The sequence below is a fragment of the Marmota monax genome, unplaced genomic scaffold (genome assembly GCF_021218885.2).
Source record: "Marmota monax isolate L192 unplaced genomic scaffold, Marmota_monax_Labrador192_F-V1.1 WCK01_AAM20220418_F8-fsc00127, whole genome shotgun sequence".
Classification (NCBI taxonomy): domain Eukaryota; kingdom Metazoa; phylum Chordata; class Mammalia; order Rodentia; family Sciuridae; genus Marmota; species Marmota monax.
In genome coordinates, this window is record NW_026692894.1 from 2,638,785 (window position 1) to 2,662,875 (window position 24,091).

Below are 24,091 nucleotides of genomic sequence, written 5' to 3' on the forward strand. Positions count from 1 at the left end.
TTGCTGCCTTGGGCTGCTTACAAAGGACTGTGGGACTTTATTTTAGGAAGAGGGCTACAGTGCACAGAAATGAACTGTTGTAAGAATTTTAAAATAAGTTCCAGCTACTCTCATTCTTGGAACTGTGAAAAGTGAGTAGGGACAAGGGGTTATAATGTATTTAAAATAGAGATTTAATTTTCATTCTGTTTCACATTAGTCTTGTTGACTTTACACAAAGAACTTTCCTGAATTAAACATAAATATAGCATAATCTGTTAGCTTAAAAAATTCTGTCCATAGTACTAATTGTTTGGTTTGTGTTTTCTGAGTGAACTAATTTGTTTTATTTCTATAAAGAGCTTATGAAAATATAAACATGTATTTTCCTTTGATTCTTAATTTTCTAAGGCTGAGCTTTTAGACTAAACTATTAAACTAAGACTAATCTTTTTAAGATACCAACTTACCTGACTCTCTCACCTCAAAAATTAAGTCAGTCCCACCTCATTCTCTGATTTCAACCTTATCCTGAATTAAGCAACTGTTGAAGCATGGTTTGTGTAACTATTTTTCAGAACTAGCTTAGAGGGGATTCTTTTCTTGGAAGAAAAATAGTAAAAAGGCCTCTAATGACACCAATTACTAAAGCCATGGTCTTATTTGTTTCTTACTTTTCTAACTATGCTGTCTTTTCAAATTTGTGGAACTAGAATTATTTTTTTGGCTTATTTTACTAAATTAACATTACATTAATAATTTTTGTTGTTATTTTGTCTTAGACATTGTATAAGGAGGTGCTCAAAATCTTTTCATTTGGGTTAAACAAAATGAAGTCTCACTTTATGCAGATACTTCTAGGCAATCTTTTACTTGGAATCTAGTTAAGCAAATAAAGAGTAATAAAAATGAAAAGCTAAAGTTAAAAATGATTTGTATTTTTTCGAGCATGAAAATGTGATACGTATGGAGTAATACTTTAGTTTATAATCTCCTAGAGGGGAGAAGATTTATTTTTGTTTTATTCATGCAAATATTAAAAGATAAGAACTGACAGAATAGCTTTATAATTTAAACTCCTAGGGAAAATGCATTTTGCTTAAGGAAGGATAGGATTTATACAATGGAAATTTCATCTGATCATCAAATTCTGTGTTTATAAATGGTTGATTTGTTTACATATCAAGGCCATCTCTAGCTGAGATGGATTAAGCAGTAACCTGCATTGTTGAATTTAGGATATTTAGAAATGTTTTTTCACCAAAAGTGACCAAACCATTGTTCATTGCTGAAATTGGTCATTTGCTTGCTTATTTATTTATTTATTTATTGGTGCCAGGGATTGAACTCAGGGGCACTTGACCACTGAGCAACATCCCCAGCCCTATTTTGTATTTTATTTAGAGACAGGCTCTCACTGAATTGCTTAGTGCCTTGCTTTTGCTGAAACTAGCTTTGAACTTGCAATCCTCCTGCCTTAGCCTCCCAAACAGCTAGGATTACAGACAAACAACACTATGCCTGGCTTGCTTTCATTTATTTTATTAATTACTATCCCCTCTTTCTTTTAAAAATATTGCAGAAAAGGTGGCAAGTGGATCTAGTTACTAGCACTCTAATGTAAGTTCTACTTTACCATTTTATTGTTATAGCAACTTTGTTAAGGTATAATTTACATACCAAAACGATTTAGGAGGTTTTAGTACAGATCATTATTTAATTTTAGGACATGAACATTATCTCCAAAAGAAGCCCTGGATCATACCCATTAGCAGTTGCTCCCCTCTTCCCCTCCCTCCCTGTGGAAAACCACTAATCTATTAATGGCATTTGCCTATTCTAGATAATTCTTATAAGTGAAATCGGACAATATATAGCCCATGTGACTAATTTCTTTCACTTAACATAATGTGTTTAAATTTTGTACACACTATTGTATGTATCAGTTCTTTTTTCCTTTATATTGCCAAATAATATTATATGGAATGAATATGACACATTTTGCTTGTCCCTTGTCAGAATTAGAAATATACATATCTATTTAGATTCCATGTCTACTTTTTAATTTTGCTTTGCATGATTGAATTTTAAGATTTCTTCATGTGTTATGAATTATAGAAATGATGTCAAGTTCTTTGATGTATAGATGATTTGCTAATATTTTGACCCATTCTGTGGATTGTCATTTCATTATCTTGATTGTGTCATCTGAATCACAAAGTTTTGAAATTTTGATTAGGTTCAGTTTATTTTTTTTTCCTCAGCTATTTGTTGGTTGTGATGTCACAATTTAGAAACCATTATGTAATCCAACATCTTGAAGATTTATCCCTGTTTTCTTCTGAGACATTTTAGCTTTAACTTTTACATTAGGTCTATGATTCATTTTGAGTTAATTTTTGTACATGGTAGGAGATAGAGGTCCAGTTTCATTCTTTTGCATGTGAATTCTTTTGCAGTTTTTCAAGCTTTTTTTTTGTTTGTTTGTTTGTTAAAAAGACTACTCTTTCTTCTATGGTCTTAGCATGCTTCTTAAAAATAAACTGATTATAAATGCAAGGGTCTATTTCTGGATTTTCTGTTTTATTCCACTGATCCCGTATGTCTACTCTTATGCCAGTACTATCTCAATTACTCTTGCTTTGTGGTACGTTATGAAATTGGGAAATGTGACTCTTCTGCCTTTGTTCTTTCCATGTTTTTTTCTGCTGTTTTGTATCCCCTGCTTTCCCATATAAATTTTAGGAGAATTATGCCAATTTCCTCAAAGAAGCCAGCCTGAATTTTGATAGAGATTGTACAAATGTAGATCAATTTGGGAGGTATTACCATCTATTTTTTTTCCTTATGCTGAGAGTTGAACTCAAACACCTTCATTCTATACTCAACTACACCACCCCCCCCCAGCCTCAAGGATTACCGTCTTTGATGTTGTCTTATACCTTACAACATATGTACTTGTAATAGTTTCATAGGAGTTCTTAGGATTTTCTATATAGAAAATTATTTCATATGCAAATAAAAAATTCTATGGCTGGTAGAATTACTATTCAATAATGAATGAAGAACAAAAACTGGGAGAATTTGTTGCTAGCAAACTAACCAGTGAACTGAGGCAAGAAAAGGAAATAAAAAATGTGCAGATTGAAAAGGAAAGCTCTAAATTATCTCTATTTGCACAAGACATGATCACATATATTGTGGTTGTTGGTTAGAGGGAAACCCAACTCCTATTCAGTCCCATTCAGTTGGCCAGTATCTACAGGAGGGATCTCTATAAGAGGGTCTTATCATCTACTATCAGATAAGGTAGGTCAGAGAATTTCTTTGTGGCAGACTCCAAGGTAAAGATAGATTAGAGCTCCTTTTCTAGTTTTTAAGGCCTATCAGGAAAAGAGGCATGAGACAGTAACTGTTGATGAAAACGTGTAATAGGTGTAGATACAAAATTACAGAATTCTATAATGCTATTAAAAGGAATAAACAAGTTTAATAAAGTTGCAAGATATAAGATCAATTTACAAAAGACAAATGTATTTCTACACAACAGCAATGACCAATCTGAAAATAAAATTCAAATATAAATTTTAGGAGAAGCTCATCAATTTCTGAAAAGAAATTCAGACCAATCTTTCACTTTCAGCATTTTTAATATTTTATCCCATTACCTCTGGCCTACATGGATCCTAATGAGAAATCCACTGTTCATCTTACCGAGAACCTTGTATTTGATCAGTCACTCTCTCTTGCTCCTATCAAGATTCTCTTTGTTTATGGACAGACGGATCACGATGTGTCTAGGTTTGGATATTTTGTGTTTGTTCTATTTGGAGTTTATCAAGCTTCTTGGATATATAGATTGATGATTTTCATTAAAATTTTAAGTTTTTGATCATAATTTCTTTCAATATTCTCTCCTCTATTCTTCTAGGACTCCTATTATGGATATGTTGGTCTCTGAATCCTCTGTTCCATTTTTCTTCATTTTTTTGTCCTTTCTGTTCCTGAGATTGGAAAATATCAATTGACCTATCTTCAAACTCACTTATTCTTTCTTATACCAAATCAAATTTGCTGTTAATTTTGGTTACTTTACTTTTCAATCCCATAATTTCTATTTGGTTCTTTTAAAATAAGTTACTTTTTCATTAATCAATGAGACATAATTTTCTTTTATTCTTTAATTCCTTAAATATATTTTACTATTATTCTTTAAATATATTTATAGTAGCTAATTTAATTTTTACCTGATAAAATAACATTTGGGCTTTCTTAAGGACTATTTCCATTTTATTTCCTATATATGGGCAATAGTTTCTTATTCCTTTTTGTGTCTTATAATTTTTTGTTGTTGTTGAAAACTGAGCATTTGTTATATATAACAAATGTGTATTATATATATATATATATATATATATATATATATATAAAATACTATAGCAGTACAATATTATGACAGCCTTAGAAATCAGATTCCTATTCTCCCCAGGGTTTATTGTTGTTGTTAGGTGTTATTGTTGTTCTTCTGCCTGTTTATTTAGTGACTGTTCTGGTTTAATTTTGTAAAGTCTATATATGAATATGTCAGTGATTTTCAAAGCCCCTCATAGCCATCTTATTCCATGTATTATTTTCTTTTAAGTTTTTGATCACCTTATTTACCTCTATGTTTGCCATGTGCAGCTTCTGAAATCTATATACAATTACTTTAGTGGTGAGTTAATGATTGAACAGAGATTTCTTTAAATGCCTTGAGCCATCAGTCTGTATCTCTGCCTTACCCTTTACTTCCAGCATGTGCAGAGTCTCAGGGACTTTCTCAAGTATGTTCTGGGCATGCCCATAGTCCTGAACGTGTGTGTTGTGTGTGTGTGTGTGGCCTCTAAAGTCCCAAGCAACATGTCAGAGCTTTTCAAAGCACCTTACAGATGTCTTATTTCACAGATTTTTCTTTTAAATGTTTGGTCACCTTCTTGTTGACCTTGCTGGTATTGTAGCCTTAGGCAGCTTCGATGTTAGATATTTTCCATGGATTGTTCTCAACAAATACCCTGGCGATAGAGTTGCTCATCCTGAGTAGCTCTGAGTCAGATCACAGACAAGTTTTATACTGTAAATGAAGCTTTTTCATGGAGCTGTGAGAAAGGTCAGAGATGAGCTTCTCCTAAAATTTATATTTGAATTTTATTTTCAGATTGGTCATTGATGTTGTGTAGAAATACACTTGACTTTTGTAAATTGATCTTGTGTCTTGCAACTTTATTAAACTTGTTTATTCCTTTGAATAGCATTATAGAATTCTGTAATGTTGTATCTACACCTATTACGGGTTTTCATCAATAGTTCCTGTCTCATGCCTCTTTTCCTGCTACAGTCACAGAGCTTAAAAGATTTCTTTGGGGATAGGGTTTTGAGGAGTTCCAAACCTGTCCTGCTCCCTGAAGTGATATTTAGGCTCCTGGTTTTCACGGCCCCTGTGGCTTTGAGGCTGTAGTTTTTCAAGGCTACCATGGAGCTGCGGAAAGAGGGCTGAGGATTTTCAAGCTAAAACTGTGGAGCCTGCTGTTCTACTGAGTTTCAGCTGTTTTTCTTAAATAAACATTCCTTGGATTATTGTATATCTTTGGATAATTTCCAGGGTTCTGTTCTGAGAAAGTCAATTTTGACCATTTTTTCCACTGCTATGATTATTCTTGTGAAGGAACAGATTGTCAAAGGTTCTTACACCACCATTTCTATTTCTTTATTTTTTTCTCTAAGACAGATGAGACTAGAAGAAGATATAAACACCTGGGGCCCAGTAAAGAATGGACACTCAATCCAAAGATGGAGTTGGGATGCAGGACCTCTAGATAAAGGAACTAGAAATAAACTTTGCCTGTTGTCATTTCTTTATTTAATTTCATATTGTAACAATGTAATAAATGCGCATGGGAGTATCTAAAGGTAGAACCTACATCCTTTTAATTTCATACAGTGTCCTGTGAAACTGTGCCATGTAATTTTCCATCCCACAGCAGATGAGGTTAGGGAGAACATATATTAGAGACAGGTAGGCAGGAACAGTTGATAGTGAGAAAGAAGATGTAAGTATTAAAAAAGTAGACATAACAATCAGCAAGTACCAGTGGAGCATGCTGTAGTACTCACTTTCCAAAGGCGATATCTGTGTCAGAATGAAAGTGTTAATTTTTACTCAGTATTCATTACTTTTCAAGATAGATAATGCCTAATATATTTTAGAAATTTTTATATCCAGAATCAATAAAACATTTTAGGTCTGATACTAAAAGTTACAGACTTCATTTACACAGAGCATTTATGGCCAAGAAATACCATATATCCAAATGAGATTTGATAATGGGACATTTCTGTTTCATTGGTGATAGATTCTATTGAAGAAAAAGATTCTATAATCATCCACCTAAATGCATTACGGTAATTCCAACACCTTACAAGCTTAAAATTTCAACAGTCTACTGTCTTCCTGTGAAGACACATAAAAAAAAATGATTAAGTTTCTCAAAAGTAGAAAGGTGAACCACATAATAGTAATATCTCTTTTCTCCCTCCCTGAGTCCTTTCAATTTGTAAGCATCAATATCACCTGCTTACAGAACAAAAGATGTATTAATTTGTTAACCATATTGTTAGGTGGTTAGTTGCATAAGATGCTATGAACCTATCTAACCACTTCATAAAAAGTTTTAGGCAACACCTGTGTGTTTTGAAGGGGAATTGTGATGACTGGTCGCTCGGCATGCAGCCGAGGTATAAAGAGGCCTAGAAAGAACTGTGAACAGGATCTCAGCAGCAGAGCAGGAATCCCAACGTGAACCATGAGGAGTGATCGCAGAGGAGTCATCTATTGAAAACAACCACTCACAATGTGGGTGACATTAGCCGACAGCATCATAGCTAGATTGATGAAAAAATCTTGAGATCAAGGAGCCACATATAACAAAAAATAAATAAATAAAAGGAAGTAAAGCTGCAAGAGTTTACTGTTCCATGTAGCCTAGAAAAAGACCCACTTTTGAAAGCCCGAAGCATGTCATGCACACTGTTCGAAGTGTCTTGTTATAGGTAGTGGTCTGCAGAGGCTGAGATGATCCAGGGCTCTTGAGACCTCCATCAAATCAAGGGCTTTTTTGCAGGGCTGAAGAACACACATGGACCAGCATCTTCTTAAAAAAAGAGTCATTCCAAGAAAGGAGAGGAGGGACATTCCTAGAGGATTTTCAGTTGGTGATGAGAGTTAAGTAGGGAATCACATTACAAGGTACATAGTAGTAACCTGTGTGTATTCTAGTATCCTAGGAAGTGACCAGGTGAGGTAGCAGGCATCGGGTGGACAGTGGGCCAAATTACAGGTGTTATTTCCCCAGGATATTTTTTTCAACATATTCTTTGATTCAAGTCTAGCATACTAAAATACAAAGACAATATTTTAAGATAACTGGACTCTATGGGGCCACATGTTCTTTCTTAGAGAAAAGGATCAATGTGCTGATATTGATGAATTAAAATGTAATACATAGTCACATAATTAAATATTTCTGTAGGTATTTCTATAAATATCTTTTCCATAGAATCTAATAAGGTTGCTATTAGAATTCAAGTCATCTAATACAAATGCAGGTAGTCATTTTGGTATTAAAAGTGTGCCGTTTCTTCATTGCAGTGTGCTGGCAGGTTACAACGGTACCATCTTTGCATATGGACAAACGGGCAGTGGCAAGACATTCACTATCACAGGTGGGGCTGAGCGTTACAGTGACAGAGGCATTATCCCAAGGACGCTGTCATACATTTTTGAGCAGTTACAAAAGGTATAAAACTAAGTTCATTTTGTATTTGATAGATTCAGCAGAAATTTACTGTGCACAGAAAAATTATTGTGATATTATATTATATCAAAATGAGAAAATATTTTTGTGTAATAGCTCCAACCTTTACATTTGAAGCAAGGTTAAGATTTTTCTGGATAAGTAAAAATTAAGAATGTCCTTCTCATTAAAGTGCTGCCACCTGAGCAAAGGGAGTTCTTTCTGCTATAGTCACAGAGCTTAAAAGAGCAAATAATACATCTTACCAATTAAAATCTTATATTCCACGTTAAGAAACTGAGGCATAGTGGTGCACGTCTGTAATCCCAGCGCTTGGGAAGCTGAGGCAGGAGGATCACAAGTTCCAAGTCAGCCTCAGCAATTTAGTGAGGCCCCAAGCAAGACTCTGTCTCAAAATAAAATATAAAAATGACTGAGGATGTGGCTCAAGTGTTTCAGTGCCCCTGGGTTCAATCCCTGGTACCAGAAAAAAACATGAAAGAAACTGAGAAATAGTCTTTTAACCAAGCAGACCTTTCTTCTAGCTACTAAAGCACTAAATAGGATAGTATAGTTCTTACTTTTTCCCAGAAAGAAGCCAAAGTAGTATACCAGAGTACAAATTCCATTGCAGTGAACATTATAGTTTTATAAAGAGTGTTCCCTGTCTCCCTCCCTTTCCCCTGCCTCCCTCCCTCCTTCCTTCCTTCCTTCTCCAGAGATTGAACTCAGGGGCACTCAACCTCTGAGTCACATTTTGTATTTTATTTAGAGACAGGGTCTTACTGAATTCTTAGCTCCTCGCCATTGCTGAAGCTGGGTTTGAACTTGTGATCCTCTTGCCTGAGCCACTGGGATTACAGGTGTGCACCACTGTGCCCAGCATCCCTGTCTTTATTATGTCATTTATTGAGTTCCTCCAAATGCCTTATATTTTATCATTATTTAATACAACATATAGTACAACTAACAAAGTAAGTATCTTTATCCCCTTCTTATGGGAAAAACTGAGCCTCTGTTTAAATATTTTTCTCTGGGTCCACATCTTAGGAAGAGTTGAGCTGGAGCTCATCTCAGGTCTATCTTACCATATTCTGTGCTTTTTGCCACTACATACACTCCTCTGTGGCTCAGACTGGCTTTATTTTATTGGTCATATTTAAGCAAATTCCCTATAATGAGTTATTTAGGTTCTATGGGTTTAATTTTCTCCACTCTGAAGTAGGGATTGAATTGTACTAGAGAGTCCTCAGCATCCCTTCTAGTTCCCCAGTTCTTTGGTTGTATTAATTCTGTATAGTAAATGTCCTAAGTAGGTCAATGTAACAGTCACTCCAAAATTTCTCTACTGTATGTTATTTGCATTTTGAATTACAAAGATGTGAAGAAATTGCTGAGATCTGCATAATTCTAATTGCCAGCCATAAAGTAGCAATTATCCATTAGTTCAGCTCATCTCTTATTAGCTCAAGCATGCCAACTCTGCACGCCAGAAAACGTGGAAGAGAGAGTTGAGCATAGCGTGTGTGCCAGATTTGAGGTCCTTCTTTTCATTTACTCATTTCTTTCTTTTTTTTTTTATTGGTTGTTCAAAACATTACAAAGCTCATGATATATCATCTTTCATACATTTGACTCAAGTGGGTCATGAACTCCCATTTTTCATTTACTCATTTATTTCTGACATTAACAATTTTGTTTTGTTCCCAGATTTCACAAACTGGGAATGTAGTTTCTAATAGTTTTTGTTGCTGTGGCCTAATCGGGAAGCCTGTTGTCTTGGAAAGATCACTGGTGTTGGAGCCGGCTGGCCTGGTTCTGAGAAAGTGCACTTCTGACAGCATGTAGCTTAAGGTCCCCATTATATGGAGTTGCTGTGAGGGCTAGACAGATGGTATTTAAGATATTGTCCAGTTCCTAGCACACAGTATATGCTCAGTACATGATAATTATTATATATTAGCACAGCCATTAATATTCATGTTAGTGGATGTGGCTGAACGATCCCTGACCAATTTCAGAGAACCCTTTGAAACTCAAAACAAATGAAGCCAATTTCCCTGATTAAATTAAACAGAATAAACAAACCCTCTACTAATGGAAAATATTTTTCAACTTCTTTAAAATTTCATCTTTGGTTACTGAAATACAGTTCTAAAATCTAAATGTCTCCCAAGTACTCAACATCTGTTAGGTTCACTGTTTTAGATCTGTTTGTCATTGGCATGGCTCTAAACCTCATTTTATTCTGAATGATCCTAAATGACTTCCTGGACTTGGAGAAAGCCTATCAGACCAATTTATAGCCAGGGCAACTCTTTGGAAATGGCCAGATTTCCACGATGGGGAGCAGCACATCCATTTAAAGTCACACTGGACTGTGGTGAAATTAGTCAGGCAACTTAAAGTGTATCATGAAGTTTGTCTACTTTATGTGGCTGAGGAATGTGGACTGGTACTGAGAGGTCTTCAGCTAATTGCCTTTAGAGGGCCAATGGAACTGTCTAGAATTTTTTTTTTAATTGTAGATGGACACAATACTTTATTTATTTTTATGTGGTGCTTAGGATTAGACCCAGTGTCTCACATGTCCTAGGCAAGTGCTCTACCACTGAGCTGTAGCCCCAGGCCTCTCTAGAATTCTTAAAGGAACATTTGACTTATGCAAAGTCTTTATTTCAAGATAAACTAGGAGTCCAGGGTATACTGGGTCCTGAAGTACCTGTGAGAGTGATAAGAACACTGATTCTCACTGATTTTTTTTTTTCTTTTTGGTGTGGTGCTGGGGACTGAATCCAGGGCCTTGTGCATATGAGGCAAGCACTCTACCAACTGAGCTATATCCCCAGTCCCATTTTCACTGATTAGAGAAGAAAATTGATTCCATTTATTTTAGAAATCGCTGCTCATTATTTTTGAGCATTGTGAGTTTCAAACTTGTTTGGGGGCTGGAGACGAGGCTGTCTGTGGGACACATGTGTGTTATATTACAGTCTGGCAACCTAGACACTAAAAAGAAGTAATAAGGAAAGGTAGCTTGCCACAAAGCTCAATGAATTTTTAGTGTGTATTCCAATAAAAGTTCAGAAAATGCAGAAGCTGGAGGAGCCAAAGCCATTATCCCTATCATCTCAGAGCAGTAGACCTGCCATTTTCCTGACTTTTATGATTTATTCAACTCTCTGGAAGAAGAGAATTTCTTCACTGAAAATGAACATATAAATTATTCTCTTTGCATTTCTTTTCCATTCCTTTTATATTCACGTACTGAATTCTTCATTTGGAGGCTTCTGGACATAATAATTTAAAGTAGTATCCATGATAAGCTGGATGTAGTAGCATACACCTGTAATCCCAGATACTCAGGAGGCTGAGGCAGGAGGATTGCAGGTTCAAGGCCAGCTTCAGCATCTTAGACTCTGTCTCAAAAATAAAATTGGAAAGGCCTGGAGGTATAGCTCAGTGGTAGAGAACCCCTGGAATCAATCCCCAGTACCAAAAATAAAACAAAATAAGTGACAATGATAATATCTGCAGTAACAATGGTCCATTGGTTCCTGTGATGGTTAAGGATTTTTTGGTAGGATTTTAAGTATATAGCCTTATTTCTTCATCACAACAGTTCTGAAAGATCAGAGCTGTTATTCACTGATTAATTATCATGGTGAAATAATCAAGGATCACTCAGTTATAACTAGTAGATACAGTATTCAAACCCAGTTCTGTCTGATGCTAAAAGCTCAGAACTGTATGCTAAGATCTCAAACCATAATCTCTGGTACATTTCATCTATATTCAGAAAAATTTTAGAACAGGATCTCACAACATGGCTGAAGGATCTCTAGGGCCTTTAACATGCTCTGATAATCCTCCAGGGAGGAGCAGAGTATTTATGTTGACCATGGTACACTTTTTTCCAGGAGTATTTCATGGATTGTTTTGGGAAACACTGAATTAGACTAGCAGCCTTATAATCTGTCTCAGGTTTATAGTCTCTGAGACCTGTACTAAACCACGCTACGATGCAAACAATTATGTTGAAATGGTGCCTTTGCTAACACAGGATACTAATGTAATCAACAGGCCATTTGTTAGGATAAGCATTGAAGTCACATCAGCAGGATTCCAGAACTTAGTTGAGAGAAATTTGTTTAATAGGAATTCAATCCAAGTTGCCACCTTCACAGAACACCAGAACATGGAATTTTAGCTGTAGCTTGAGTATTTTTATAATATTCATGTATTGGTTGAAAGTTATTCATGTGTTGGTTGAAATTTTTTGTGTCATTTTGTTTATATCAGATGGTATATCTTTATTGGTATAGTGTGAGCCATTTTAGGACCAATGAGTCATACTAATTTTAAACTAAAGAATATATAGGGATTCATCATCCACTTCCTCACTTTCATGTGTGTGAAAACCAAGGTCCGATAATGGTAGAATTTCATAGCTGGTGGGACTGGGATTTCAGCTTTGGATTTACAGGCCACTGTTCCCTCCCTAGTCTCTGTGACTTGTTCTGTCTCCCTTTGAGCAACAGCTAGTAAATGGATTGTTCTTGTATACGGTTGAGAATCAGGAATGTCATCTGAGGCAAATCCTCTTACTGTCCACTATGACAGTTTTCTTGCCACAAGATTCAAATATATTCTCCCTTTATTAAAAACATAATAATATTTGCAGAAATAGAAGCATTTGTGTTTTTGAAGGAACAAAAAGGAGGTACTCTCATTTTGATATTTTGTATGGAAAACTGAACTTGGAATTCCCTCAAGAGCTAAAAAATATTCCTGCTATATTCCACCTCAGAAGGAATGGGTCCTTTTTTTCTGTTAGTAGAACTGAGACTAGGACTTGTTATCTTGACTTTTAGCTTAATTGCATTGATAACTACATCATTACATTTTAGTAATGGCCACAGAAGCCACCTTTCTCTAACCCATAAACGAATATCCCTGATTTGCCCACTTGAGCCAGGAGAATTAACCCAACAAGCAAGGTATGAATTGTTAGTGTTCTCTCTTACCTGACTGATCTAAGCTATCTTCTGTCCTGGGGACTTAATTTCATTTTTATCTATTTATGTCACCAGAAAAGTTTTCAAATATTACAAAAGTGGAAAAGAAGAATTATTATTAAAGATGGAAACTGTTTTGTTTCTGAAGTTTTTGAACCAAAGAAATGATCTGTGCTTTTTTATGAATTGACTATTCATAGAACATAAGTGTGTATTTTCTTAGTAACTTTTTTTTGGTTTAGAAAGTAAAAAATGGTGTGTTATATAGTTCTGCAACCAAATTGGCTCATTGTATGTATACATCGACTTTTTATGTATAACGTGGAACCAATAAAAAATAACAGACTGAAGTTACTTGTAATCATGGGAGTTGACCATTAAAAAAAAAAGAAAAGAAAAGAAAGAAAAAAGTTCCATGCATATGGGAACTGGCAACTTGAAAGTGTCACGAACTGAAAATGTAAACCACATAGAGTGAGTGAGAATGGGGGAGAAACTGTGAGGAAACTACATTGACAAATGTGTTCGTCTTTCTCTAAAATGAATTGTTATTTGTAGTCATTAAATCATGTCTTACTCTTTTTCAATCAGGACAGCAGCAAAATATATACAACACACATTTCCTACTTGGAAATCTACAATGAATGTGGTTATGATCTATTGGATCCAAGACATGAAGCCTCCAGATTGGAAGATTTGCCGTGAGTAGCAGAACAACAAAGGATAGGGGGAAATTATTTTCAGATGTTCCCTTCAATTGTTTTCTTTGAAACTTTATATGTTTCTGGTCTCAATCATAATTAGCAAATACTGGATAACAGAATCTTTTTGCAATATAGTGGATATTTTTTTTCAGTTATGACAAATGGACAGTAGTGATGGGAACTAAAATAGCTTGAAACTTATTTCTTGGGAAAATCTCTGTTGGAGCTGGTGTGAAACAGGGCAGTGATGGGTGTATGAGAGTTGGTACTTAGAAGATTGATGGGATGTGACAGTGCTACTTTACTCCTGCCACATGAAACCCTTTTATTCCTCTAATCGTGGCCTGCTTCTGAAGAAGGATTCAAATTGGAGTTCAAGCAGCAACAAGCAAATCTGAAAGGCAGAAAATAACATTTTAAGTTTCTACCCAAATGGCTTTTCTACTTTCATTAATGTTAACATTGATAATCATTTGATCTGATTGGCAGTTTCATGACTGAAATATAGAGTTCTCAGAGCCTATGTATTAATACTGCAAGTTACAAGCTTTTGCATAATATTGCTCAATGCTTCTTTGGTATCTGCCTAAATTAGACATATTAGTCAGTAACATTAATGTGTCACAAACTTTTGTCCAGATATCATCATGTATCAGAAGTTGCCTACAACCAAGAAAATCTATTTTAATATTCTTATTAAATATTCTAACACAATTTGGAATATATATTAATTCTCTATAAAAGATTATCAATCATCTGATTATTTTAATTTGCAAAAAAATTAGGAGCAAATAGTAAAATTATTTATAATATAAATTTGTATTATAAATTATTTTACTGTTTTATAGAATTGTAAGAGTATAAGGACTCTATTCTTCCATTAATGTTGGTCAAGAGTTTTTGCATATCATCTCTTTCACATTTGCAGTATTCAAAAAAGGGAATTAGGAAAGGAAATTATTGTTTGTATTTTAAATATTTTGTGTAAGAATTAGAAGAAAGAAGAGATTACTGACTCCATGGAAGAAAATGGCCTTTAAAGAACTATTAGAATAACCAGGAGTGGTGGTACCTGCCTGTAATCTCAGAGACTTAGGAGGCTGAGGCATGAGGATTGCAAGTTCAAGGCCAGCCTCAGTAACTTAGAGATACTTGTCTCAAAAAAATAAAAAGGGCTGGGATGTAGCTCAGTGGTATAGAACCCCTGGGGGTTCAATCCTCAGTACCCAAAACCAAAAAGTGACAATAACAAAAACCTAGTAGAATAAAGTTTACACAAAAGGGTAAAAAGTCTTACGCAACAAGGATAGGAAGGATAACATTTGACATGAAGGTGTGGTAGGAAAGGCTATGAGTTGAGAAGTGCTGTGGTCTGAATGTTTGTGTCCACCCCAAATTCGCATGTTAAGACCCAATCACATTGTGATGGCAGAAGATGTTGAGGATGTGAGGTGTGATTAGGTCACTGGGACTTAGCCATGGACCACCGTGATCTTGGATTTCTAGCCTCTTCTGTGACAAATAAATGTCCATTGTTCAGAATCTGCCTACTTAATGATATTTCATTACAGCAGCCCAAATGGACTAAAAACAAGGTGTCACTCAAAATAAATCAGAAAGGCCAATGGAAGCCAGTTTTAGCAAGGAATTGAATGACAGGTTTTTAGTTTAAGATTGATCTTTATTCTAATTGATTCCCTAATTAACTTTCTAGCCTCCAGTCTGATCTATATAACCTGAGACTAAATTGTGTTTAAATTTGCTTCCAACAAGTTATAGCTATACCTAACCTCGAAGGCTGTTAATAATCCAGGAATGAAGACTTTTCTATTATGAACATGAAGGAGGAGAGAGAAACCAGAGAAATATGAAAAAAGAAATAAATTGATTATACCCAATACCTTGAATTTGACTAAATTTGAAAAGAAAGGAAGAGGAGGACAGGAAGAGAAAGGAAAAGCAGGGGGATCATGAACTGAAGTCGAATTTTATGCATGTTTGATGAATTTGTTGGGATGAACCCAATTACTATGAATAACTATAAAGCACTAAGATTTAAAAATGCACAAAAAAAAAAACAAGAAAGGAAGAAAGGTGAATAACAGAAGGTTATTTTGCAAATTGAGGAGATAAAGCCCGAAGAGATATGACTTACCAGAGTTCCAGAATTAATTGGTTAATAGGAGAACAAGGGTAAAGAAACCAGATATTCATTCACTTTCCTGTCAGAGTAACAAAAATGACTGTGGAAATTAAGGAGTCAACTAAAAAAGGAGATTTCCATCAGAAAATTTGATTGGATGATGGTGACAAATTTTGTACATACAACTTTGGTGTCAAGAATACCATACTCAATGTTTATACTTATAATTCCTCCGAGGTAGGAAGCATGCCTTACTTGATTTGGTAATTTTCTCACTGCCTATGCTGAATTAAGTCCTTAATAGTTTTTTAAATTATCTGTTAAATTAAAACTATGAAGTTGAGAAGATGAGAGAGGAAAGGGAGAAGAATAGCACCTGAGTTCTATTCATCCCAACCTAATTGAATGATTAGGTATCGCCAAACTATGGGAAGAACCAGGAATGAGAAAAATCCGTTGGACTCTAAGATAGGCAATATATATAAAGAACACTTGGTTAGAAATTAGGAAATTTGAGTTGTAGTCTCAACTGTGATCTTAAGTAAATTCTTTCTTTTTTCTGCGTTTCTCTTTATCTAAAAGATGTGGATATTGGATTAAATAATATTTTGCAACCTTCTAACTTCCAATGTCTAGAGTTCAAGGATTGGTGACCTTCATAGAACAGGATTTATTTGGTGATCTTTTTCCATTTTACAGAAGAATAAGAAGTGGTTTAGAGATTTTCTAATGCTTTCCTTCTAGAAATAAGCAATGGCAGTACCTTAATTCACTCTGTGTCATCTGCATACCTCAGCATGCTTGAAATTCAGTACTTGTTCTCAATTTTGGTCAGATTGTCTCTATAGAGCTTGCTAGCTTTGTTTCGTAAACTACTGTCTTTCTTAGTAGTAGCTTTGTCCTTGTATTGGAGAATGAGTTTCCTGAGTTAGGTTAGAAGTGACTTAAGTTACAAAACTGAGTTCATTTTCAAGGAACTACATGTGTATGTGTGCACACAAAAGTGATCTGAAAGATGTTCTTCTTATTGTTACATTTTGTACTATAATTACTTAATAATATATATAAAAATACTACTGAGAAAGATTCCCAAACAGAAATCTAGAACCTATTTACTTCACATATATTTAATACTATAAAATTCTGGAACAATTCAAGAATTATATAGTACTTCAATATGGGAATAATAGAATTTGACTGGTATTGCATCTGCTAGATTTGGGGGGTGGGGTGGGGTTGGAATGCTTTGCCTTTTACTGAGATTATAAAGTAGGGGTTTTTTTAAATAATGGAATGTGACTTTGCTGTAACTGTCTTAGATTAAAAGTATGCACTATTAATCTGGTTTCACACACTCTTGAACTGGACAAGCTCAAGAATATCCTATCTGTCTGGTCTGCTGGCTTCATTGTTGTGAACTGAAATGTCCCAAATACTCTGAATGCCTTCCAAAAATAGTAGACAAAATGTTTGTTGACCTTAGTCACCTCCCTTTGCAATTTATCTATTTGAGGGACAATGGCAATATACACATTTGATCCCTTCAGCATTTTAATACCAGGCTTAACCATCTAAAATTTTGCTGCATTCCTACACTAGGCTTACCCATGTAAAATTAAACCCAACTTCAGTTTGGTGTTGCACAACAGTAGCCATCAATAACAGCTTCCTTACCATTGATCAGCACAGCTTTCTCACATATCACCTGCTGGATGCTCTTCTCAAATATTCTCTGCCTTTTCTTTTCATTTTTTTACAGTCTAATAAATTCTACCTCTCTGCTATTGCAGAAGTTTTTGCCTATAAATTGCCTATAGATTTTTGTGTATGTGATGTCAGAGCACCAGACTAAAGTCAATTGCTTTTTTGTAAATGTTGCTTTAGTCATTTGAGAAAATATGGGAAACACTGACACCTGAATTAGCAACCAAAAGTGATTAGCTCAAGACTCAACCAAGATGAAATATATAACTGAATAGTTTATAACTATTATAGAAATTGAATCCATGATTTAAAAGCTCCCACAAAGAAATCTCCAGATCAAGATAATCTAAGAGATTTTTGCCAAACATTTTAAAAACTATTTTACACGGTCTTTTTCAAGAAATAGAAATGAGAGGGGCTAGGGATATATCCTAATGGTAGAGCATTTGCCTAGTATGTGTGAGGCCATGGGTTTAATCCAAATCACCAAAACAAAAAAAAAAAAAACAAACCCCCCAAAAGCAAACAAGCAACAACAATAGTAAAAGACTACAGACTAGTATCTCTCACAAACATAGACTCAAAAGTTCTTAACAAATTATTGGCAGTTGACTTCAACAATGTATGAAATGAATTATATAACATGACCAAGTATAATTTATTATGGACTACAAAGCTAGTTCAGTGTAACCTACCACATCCACAGCTAAATAAGGAAAATCACATAAAGTAAAAGCATTTGACACCCATTTATTATAGAAATCTCAAAAAGTTAGAATAGAGAAGCATCACCTTAACTTGTTAAAGAGCATCTACAAAATCCTACAGCTAATGTCATATATAATGATGAAAGACTGAATGTTGTCCTCTTAAGATCAGGAACAATGAAAGAATATTCACTTTTAACACACTTATTCAACAAAGGCTGGAAATACTAGCCATTTTGATAAAGTAAGAATAATAATTAAAAGTCATGCATATGGAATGGAAGAAATAAAACTATCCCTATATGCAAATGATATGATTATCTACATATAATATTCCAAAGAATTTATAATCTCTTCTGGAAAAAAAAAACAAAGGGAACCCTTTTTAATTCACTCATTGAGGCCCATATTACCTAAATACTGAAATAAAAGACAGATATAAATACATTTCAAAAGAAGAAAACTATAGATTTAGTATCTATTATGAACAGAGATGCAAAAATTTTCAACAAATTATTAGCAAATCAAATCTAATAATATACCAAAAGAATTATATACCATAACCAAGTGGGATTTATTGAATATATGCAAAATTATTCAACACTCAAAAATCAATCAAAGTAATTCAATGTGTGAATAGACTAAGGAAGAAACATCATATGGTTGTATCAATAGATGCAAAGATAAAATTCAGTATGCATTTGTGATAAGTACTTTGAATAGAAGGAGATTTTCTTTATCTGATAAAGAATATCTACAAGTCATCTATAGCTAACAACATCCTTAATGGCAAAAATCTAGAGATTTCCCTTTAAGATCCGGTACAAGACAAGGATATCACTCTCATCACTCCTAGTAACATTTTACTGAAGTCCTTCCTAATTCAATAAGACAAGAAAAGGAAATAAAGAATACTAGGAAGAAAAAAGATACAACTGTGTTTGTTCACAGATAATACTGTATAAGTAGAGCATAACAAAATTTGACCAAAAAGAAAATCCTTAAATAAGTATTATAGCAAGGTTTCAGAACACAAGGTTAGTGAGTGTATCAAAGTCAATTTTATTTCTTATACAACCACGATAAATAATTGGAATTTGAAATCTGAAACACAATGCCATTTATATTAGAAGCAAAAATAAAATATGTAGGTATGACTATGTCAAAACATGCCCAAGATCTATGAGGAAAACTATAGAACTTTAATGAAATAAATTGGCAAACATCTAAGTAAAGGATATCCTTTGTTCCTGAATCAATATAGTTAAGATATCAAGTCTTTCTAACCTGATTTATAGGTGAAATACAGATCAATTAAATACCAATAAAATTACTGGCAAGAAATTTTGTGGATATCAACAAATTGATTATAAAGTTTATATGGAAAGGCAAAAGGCCCATAATAACCAGCACAATACCCAAGAAAAATATCAAAGCACAGATTTTATGTTAAAGATATGCTGTAGAGCTTAATAATCAAGGCAGTGAGTGTGGTATTGGCAAAAAAATGGCAAATATATCAATAGAACAAAATAGAGAGTCCATAAGTAGCCCCATGCAAACATAGTCAACTGGTTTTTGACAAAGGAGCTAAAATAATCCAATGAAAAAGAACCTCTTCTACAAATGGTACTGGAACAACTGGACAAACATGTGTAAAAGAATGAATATACCTTATACCTCTAAGAAAAATTACTTGAAATGAGCCATAGACCTAAACGTACAAAGCAAACTATAAGTCTTATGAAGATAACATAAAAGAAAATCTAGGTGACCTTGGGTTTGGCAATGGATGTTGTGGATATAATATCAAAAGCATGACCCATGAAAGAAAAAAATAATAGTTGGACTTCACCAAAATTAAAATTTTTAGTTCTGTGAAAGACACTGTTAAAAGGATTAAAATACAAGTCATATGTTGAAAGAAAATATCTAATAAAAGATTTCAATCTAAAAATTACAAAGAACTCTTAAAACTCAACAATAAGAAAATAAGTGACCAAATTAAAATGGACAAAGATCTCAACAGATACCTCATTAAATGTGGATATACAGATGGTAAATAAGTTTATTAAAGGAAATTCAACATCATGTCATTAGAGAATTGCACATTAAAACAACTATGAAAACTGGGAATGGAACCACCATTTGACCCAGCTATCCCACTCCTCTGTCTATACCCAAAGGACTTAAAAACAGCATACTACAGGGGTAGCACAGCCACATCAATGTTTATAGCAGCACAATTCACGATAGTTAAAATGTGGAACAAACCTAGATGCCTTTCAGTTGATGAATGGATAGAGAATTTGTGTTATATATACACAATGGAATACTATTCAGCATTAAAAGAGAATAAAATCATGGCATTTGCAGGTAAATGGATGAAGTTGGAGATATAATGCTAAGTGAAGTTAGTCAATCCCCCAAAACCAAATGCCATATGTTTTCTCTGATTATAAGGATGGTTATTCATAATGGTGTTGCAGGGGGAGCATGGGAGGACTAGATGAACTCTAGATAGGGCAAAGGGGAGGGAGGGCAAAGGAAGGGTTATGGGGGTAGGAAAAATGGTGGAATGAGATGGGCATTATTACCCTAAGTACATGTATGAAGACACGAATGATATCAAGAGCTTTGTAATGTTTTGAACAACTAATAATAAAAAAAAATCTGAAGACACGAATGGTGTGACTCTACTTTGTGTACAACCAGAGAAATGGTAAATTGTGCTTTATATGTGTAATATGAATTCTAATGCATTCTACTGTCACATATAACAAATTAGAATAAAAAATAATAAAAAAGAAGAGTAAAAAAACACAACAACAACAATGAGATACTACTATACACCTTAGAGAATACCTAAAGTCCAAAATACCATTGAAACCAGTGCTGGCAAGGACATGTGACAACAGTAACCCTCATTGTTGGAGGGAATGCATAATGGTACAGCCACTTTGGAAGACAAAAATGGAGATTTCTTATAAAGCTAAACATACTCATATACAACCCAGCAATTGTGCTCCTGCATTTACCCAAATGAGTTGAAAACATATTCACACAATAACTTACCCACAGATGTATGCAGTAATCTAATTCATAATTGCCCCAAACTGAAAACAACCAAGATGTTCCTCAATAGTTGAATGGATAAAGTATGGTGTCTTCATATGGTGGAATATTATTTGGTGATAAAAAGAAATGAGCTATCAAGCCACAAAAAGACATGGAGGAGGAATTGGGGATCCAACATGGCAGCGGGCAGAGAGGCAGCGCTTTCAGTACCCCCTCAGTGATGGGGTCAGAGAGATGCATAGATACACTTAGATTCTACCTGCGGAGAATCTCCTAGCAAAATTCCACTGAAGAGAGACCTGCAGGGAGTTACTAGGATTTTTGGAAGTGACAGTTTGCCCCAGGCAAGTGAATCCCCGCCACGAGACGCAGAGGTCCACACCCACCAGCCGCTGTTCGTGCGCCGCGGCACGGCCGCCTGCCCGCAGCCACCATGACTGGGTGGCTAGCCTAGGAGATGCAGCTTGGCAGGAAGAGGTCTTTAGCCAAGACTTCATGAAATGGCGAGCTGGGAGCTGAGGCCAACCGGGGACAGACCAGTCCCACCCCTCCCTTTGGACACTCCGGCAAGGAGCCTGGGGCCCGCCATAGCAGAGAGGTGAGGTCACCGAAGTTCGGCCGACAGAATTTCTTCCCAGGGGAATCCACTTTAGCAGGTGTGTGACTTCCACCCCATCCAGATACAAGCAGCCAGGAAACCTCAGGGATCTCTCCGGGGGGCACGTCTGTAGGGAAACAGAGGGGATTCCCGACCCCCAACCCCCATATCATCAGCGGCGACTCCCAAGGTCTTAGCCTCCGGTTTACCACAGCACTGGGGCTTAAATGGGACTCGCGGTGGGGCTGCAAGTGTAACTAGATATTTGGGGAATTGTTTCCGGTGAATAGGACCTGGCTGGCCGGCTGACAGGAGGAAGGGGGGGAGGGGCCGGAGAAGTGAAATGGCTCTGGACTGACAAGATTGAGAGACTCCCAGGAACCGCCTTACATGGATTGCTATCGGCATGTAGAGGGCAGAAGCTCGGCTCGGAGGGCACACCTCCGCCTACTGGAAGAGAAGAAAATGGATCTCTAAGACTTCAATTTTTTTTTCTTCTCTCTCTGTTCTTTTCTCCCCTTTTCCTTCTTTCTTTCTTTCCCATTTCAAGTTTTATTGTTCTTTTCATTCTCCTCTAATCTATCTCTCTCTCCTTCTTTCTTTTTTAAGAGCACCTTCCTTCCCCTACCCCCCAACTTCCATCCCAAGCATTATGTCTTGCATTACGTGTAATTGTCTAAATGCAAATAGGTGAATGTTTCGAGACTGTCTATAGGGCTCCTAAATACCTAGCTACTACCAACACCCTGATCCAATCGCCTGTTAGTATCCCCCTTCAGTAGAGCAATCTTCTAAAGTAGCCAAGACATACTAACCCTCATACCATCATAGCACCTAACCTAAACATAAAGTCCTAAGAACAAACAACAAATCACTATATGCATACAGAACCCAGAAGCCTTTTATGAATTGAATGAATCAGCTTTAAAGTACAATAAAGCCCAACATTTCTAGGCATAATCTCCCACCACAAAGGAGAGACAACAGAGATATACAAAGCCAAAACAAATTTATAGGAGAAAGCAGTCACACAGCAGTCAAACAGAGCTGGAAAGTAACGTAAACAACATGAAAAAACAAGGGAAAAAAGGATTACAAACAATCCAGGACAACTTAAATCTACAGGAGGACCTAGAAGCATCAGAAACATGGACAAGGAAAGAACTCAAGGCATACCTAACTCAGATGGAACGGAATATTAGAGAAGACATGAGACAGCAAGTCCAAGCAATGAAAGTATATTTTGAAAATGAATTAAACAAACAAATTCAAACTGCAAAGAACGAGCTTTACCAGGAGATAGAGATTTAAAAAAAAAAAAAACCAAACAGTAATCCTAGAAATGCAGGAAACCATAAACCAAATTAAAAATTCTAACGAGAATATTACAAATAGACTAGATCAAATAGAAGTCAGAACATCAGATAATGAAGACAAAGTTTATCAACTTGAAAATAATATAGTCAACACAGAAAGGATGCTTAAATCCCATGAGCAATCTATCCAAGAGATATGGGATGTCATAAAAAAACCAAACTTGAGAGTTATTGGGATAGAAGAAGGTATAGAGGTTCAAACCAAAGGAATGGACAACCTATTAAATGAAATAATCTTAGAAAACTTCCCAGAGATGAAAGATGGAATGGATTGCCAAATCCTGGAAGCCTACAGGACCCCAAACATTCAAAACCGTGATAGACCAACTCAAGACATATGATTATGAAGATATCCAACATACAGAACAAGGAGAGAATATTAAAAGCTACGAGAGAAAGGAGGCAGATTACATTCAGGGGTAAACCAATTAGGTTAACGGCTGATTTTTCATCACAGACTTTGAAAGCAAGAAGATCCTGGAACAACCTATTTCAAACTCTGAAAAATAATGGATTCCAACCAAGAAAACTGTATCCAGCAAAATTAAGCTTCAGATTTGACAATGAAATTAAAATATTTCACGATAAACAAAAGCTAAAAGAAAACCAGCAGCCAGAAAACCAGCACTGCAAAGCATTTTGAGCAAAATACTACAAGAAGAGGAATTGAAAAATAGTGCCCAAAACTAACAGCGGGAGGTATCTCAGTAAAGGGGGAGAAAAATAACCAAAGAGGAAAAACTAGCCAAACTAAAATAAATAAATAAATAAACATGACTGGAAGTACAAACCATATTTCAATTGTAACCTTAAATGTTAATGGCCTAAACTCACCAATCAAGAGACATAGGCTAGTAACCTGGATCAAAAAAACAAATCCAACAATATGCTGCCTTCAGGAGACTCATATGATAGGAAAAGACATACACTGGCTGAAGGTGAAAGGTTGGGAAAA

The 24,091-nt window shown here is 35.4% G+C and overlaps 1 protein-coding gene across 2 annotated transcripts in view; it reads left to right on the forward strand.

Annotated features, from left to right (window-relative positions):
• Kif6 (kinesin family member 6) overlaps positions 1 to 24,091 on the forward strand; it is a 410,513-nt gene that overhangs the window by 69,962 nt on the left and 316,460 nt on the right. For both annotated transcript variants that reach the window (XM_046450779.2, XM_046450780.2), the window contains exons 4-5: positions 7,664 to 7,811; positions 13,418 to 13,527. In XM_046450779.2, the coding sequence (XP_046306735.1) occupies positions 7,664 to 7,811; positions 13,418 to 13,527 (258 nt within the window). The remainder of the gene's footprint in view (positions 1 to 7,663; positions 7,812 to 13,417; positions 13,528 to 24,091) is intronic.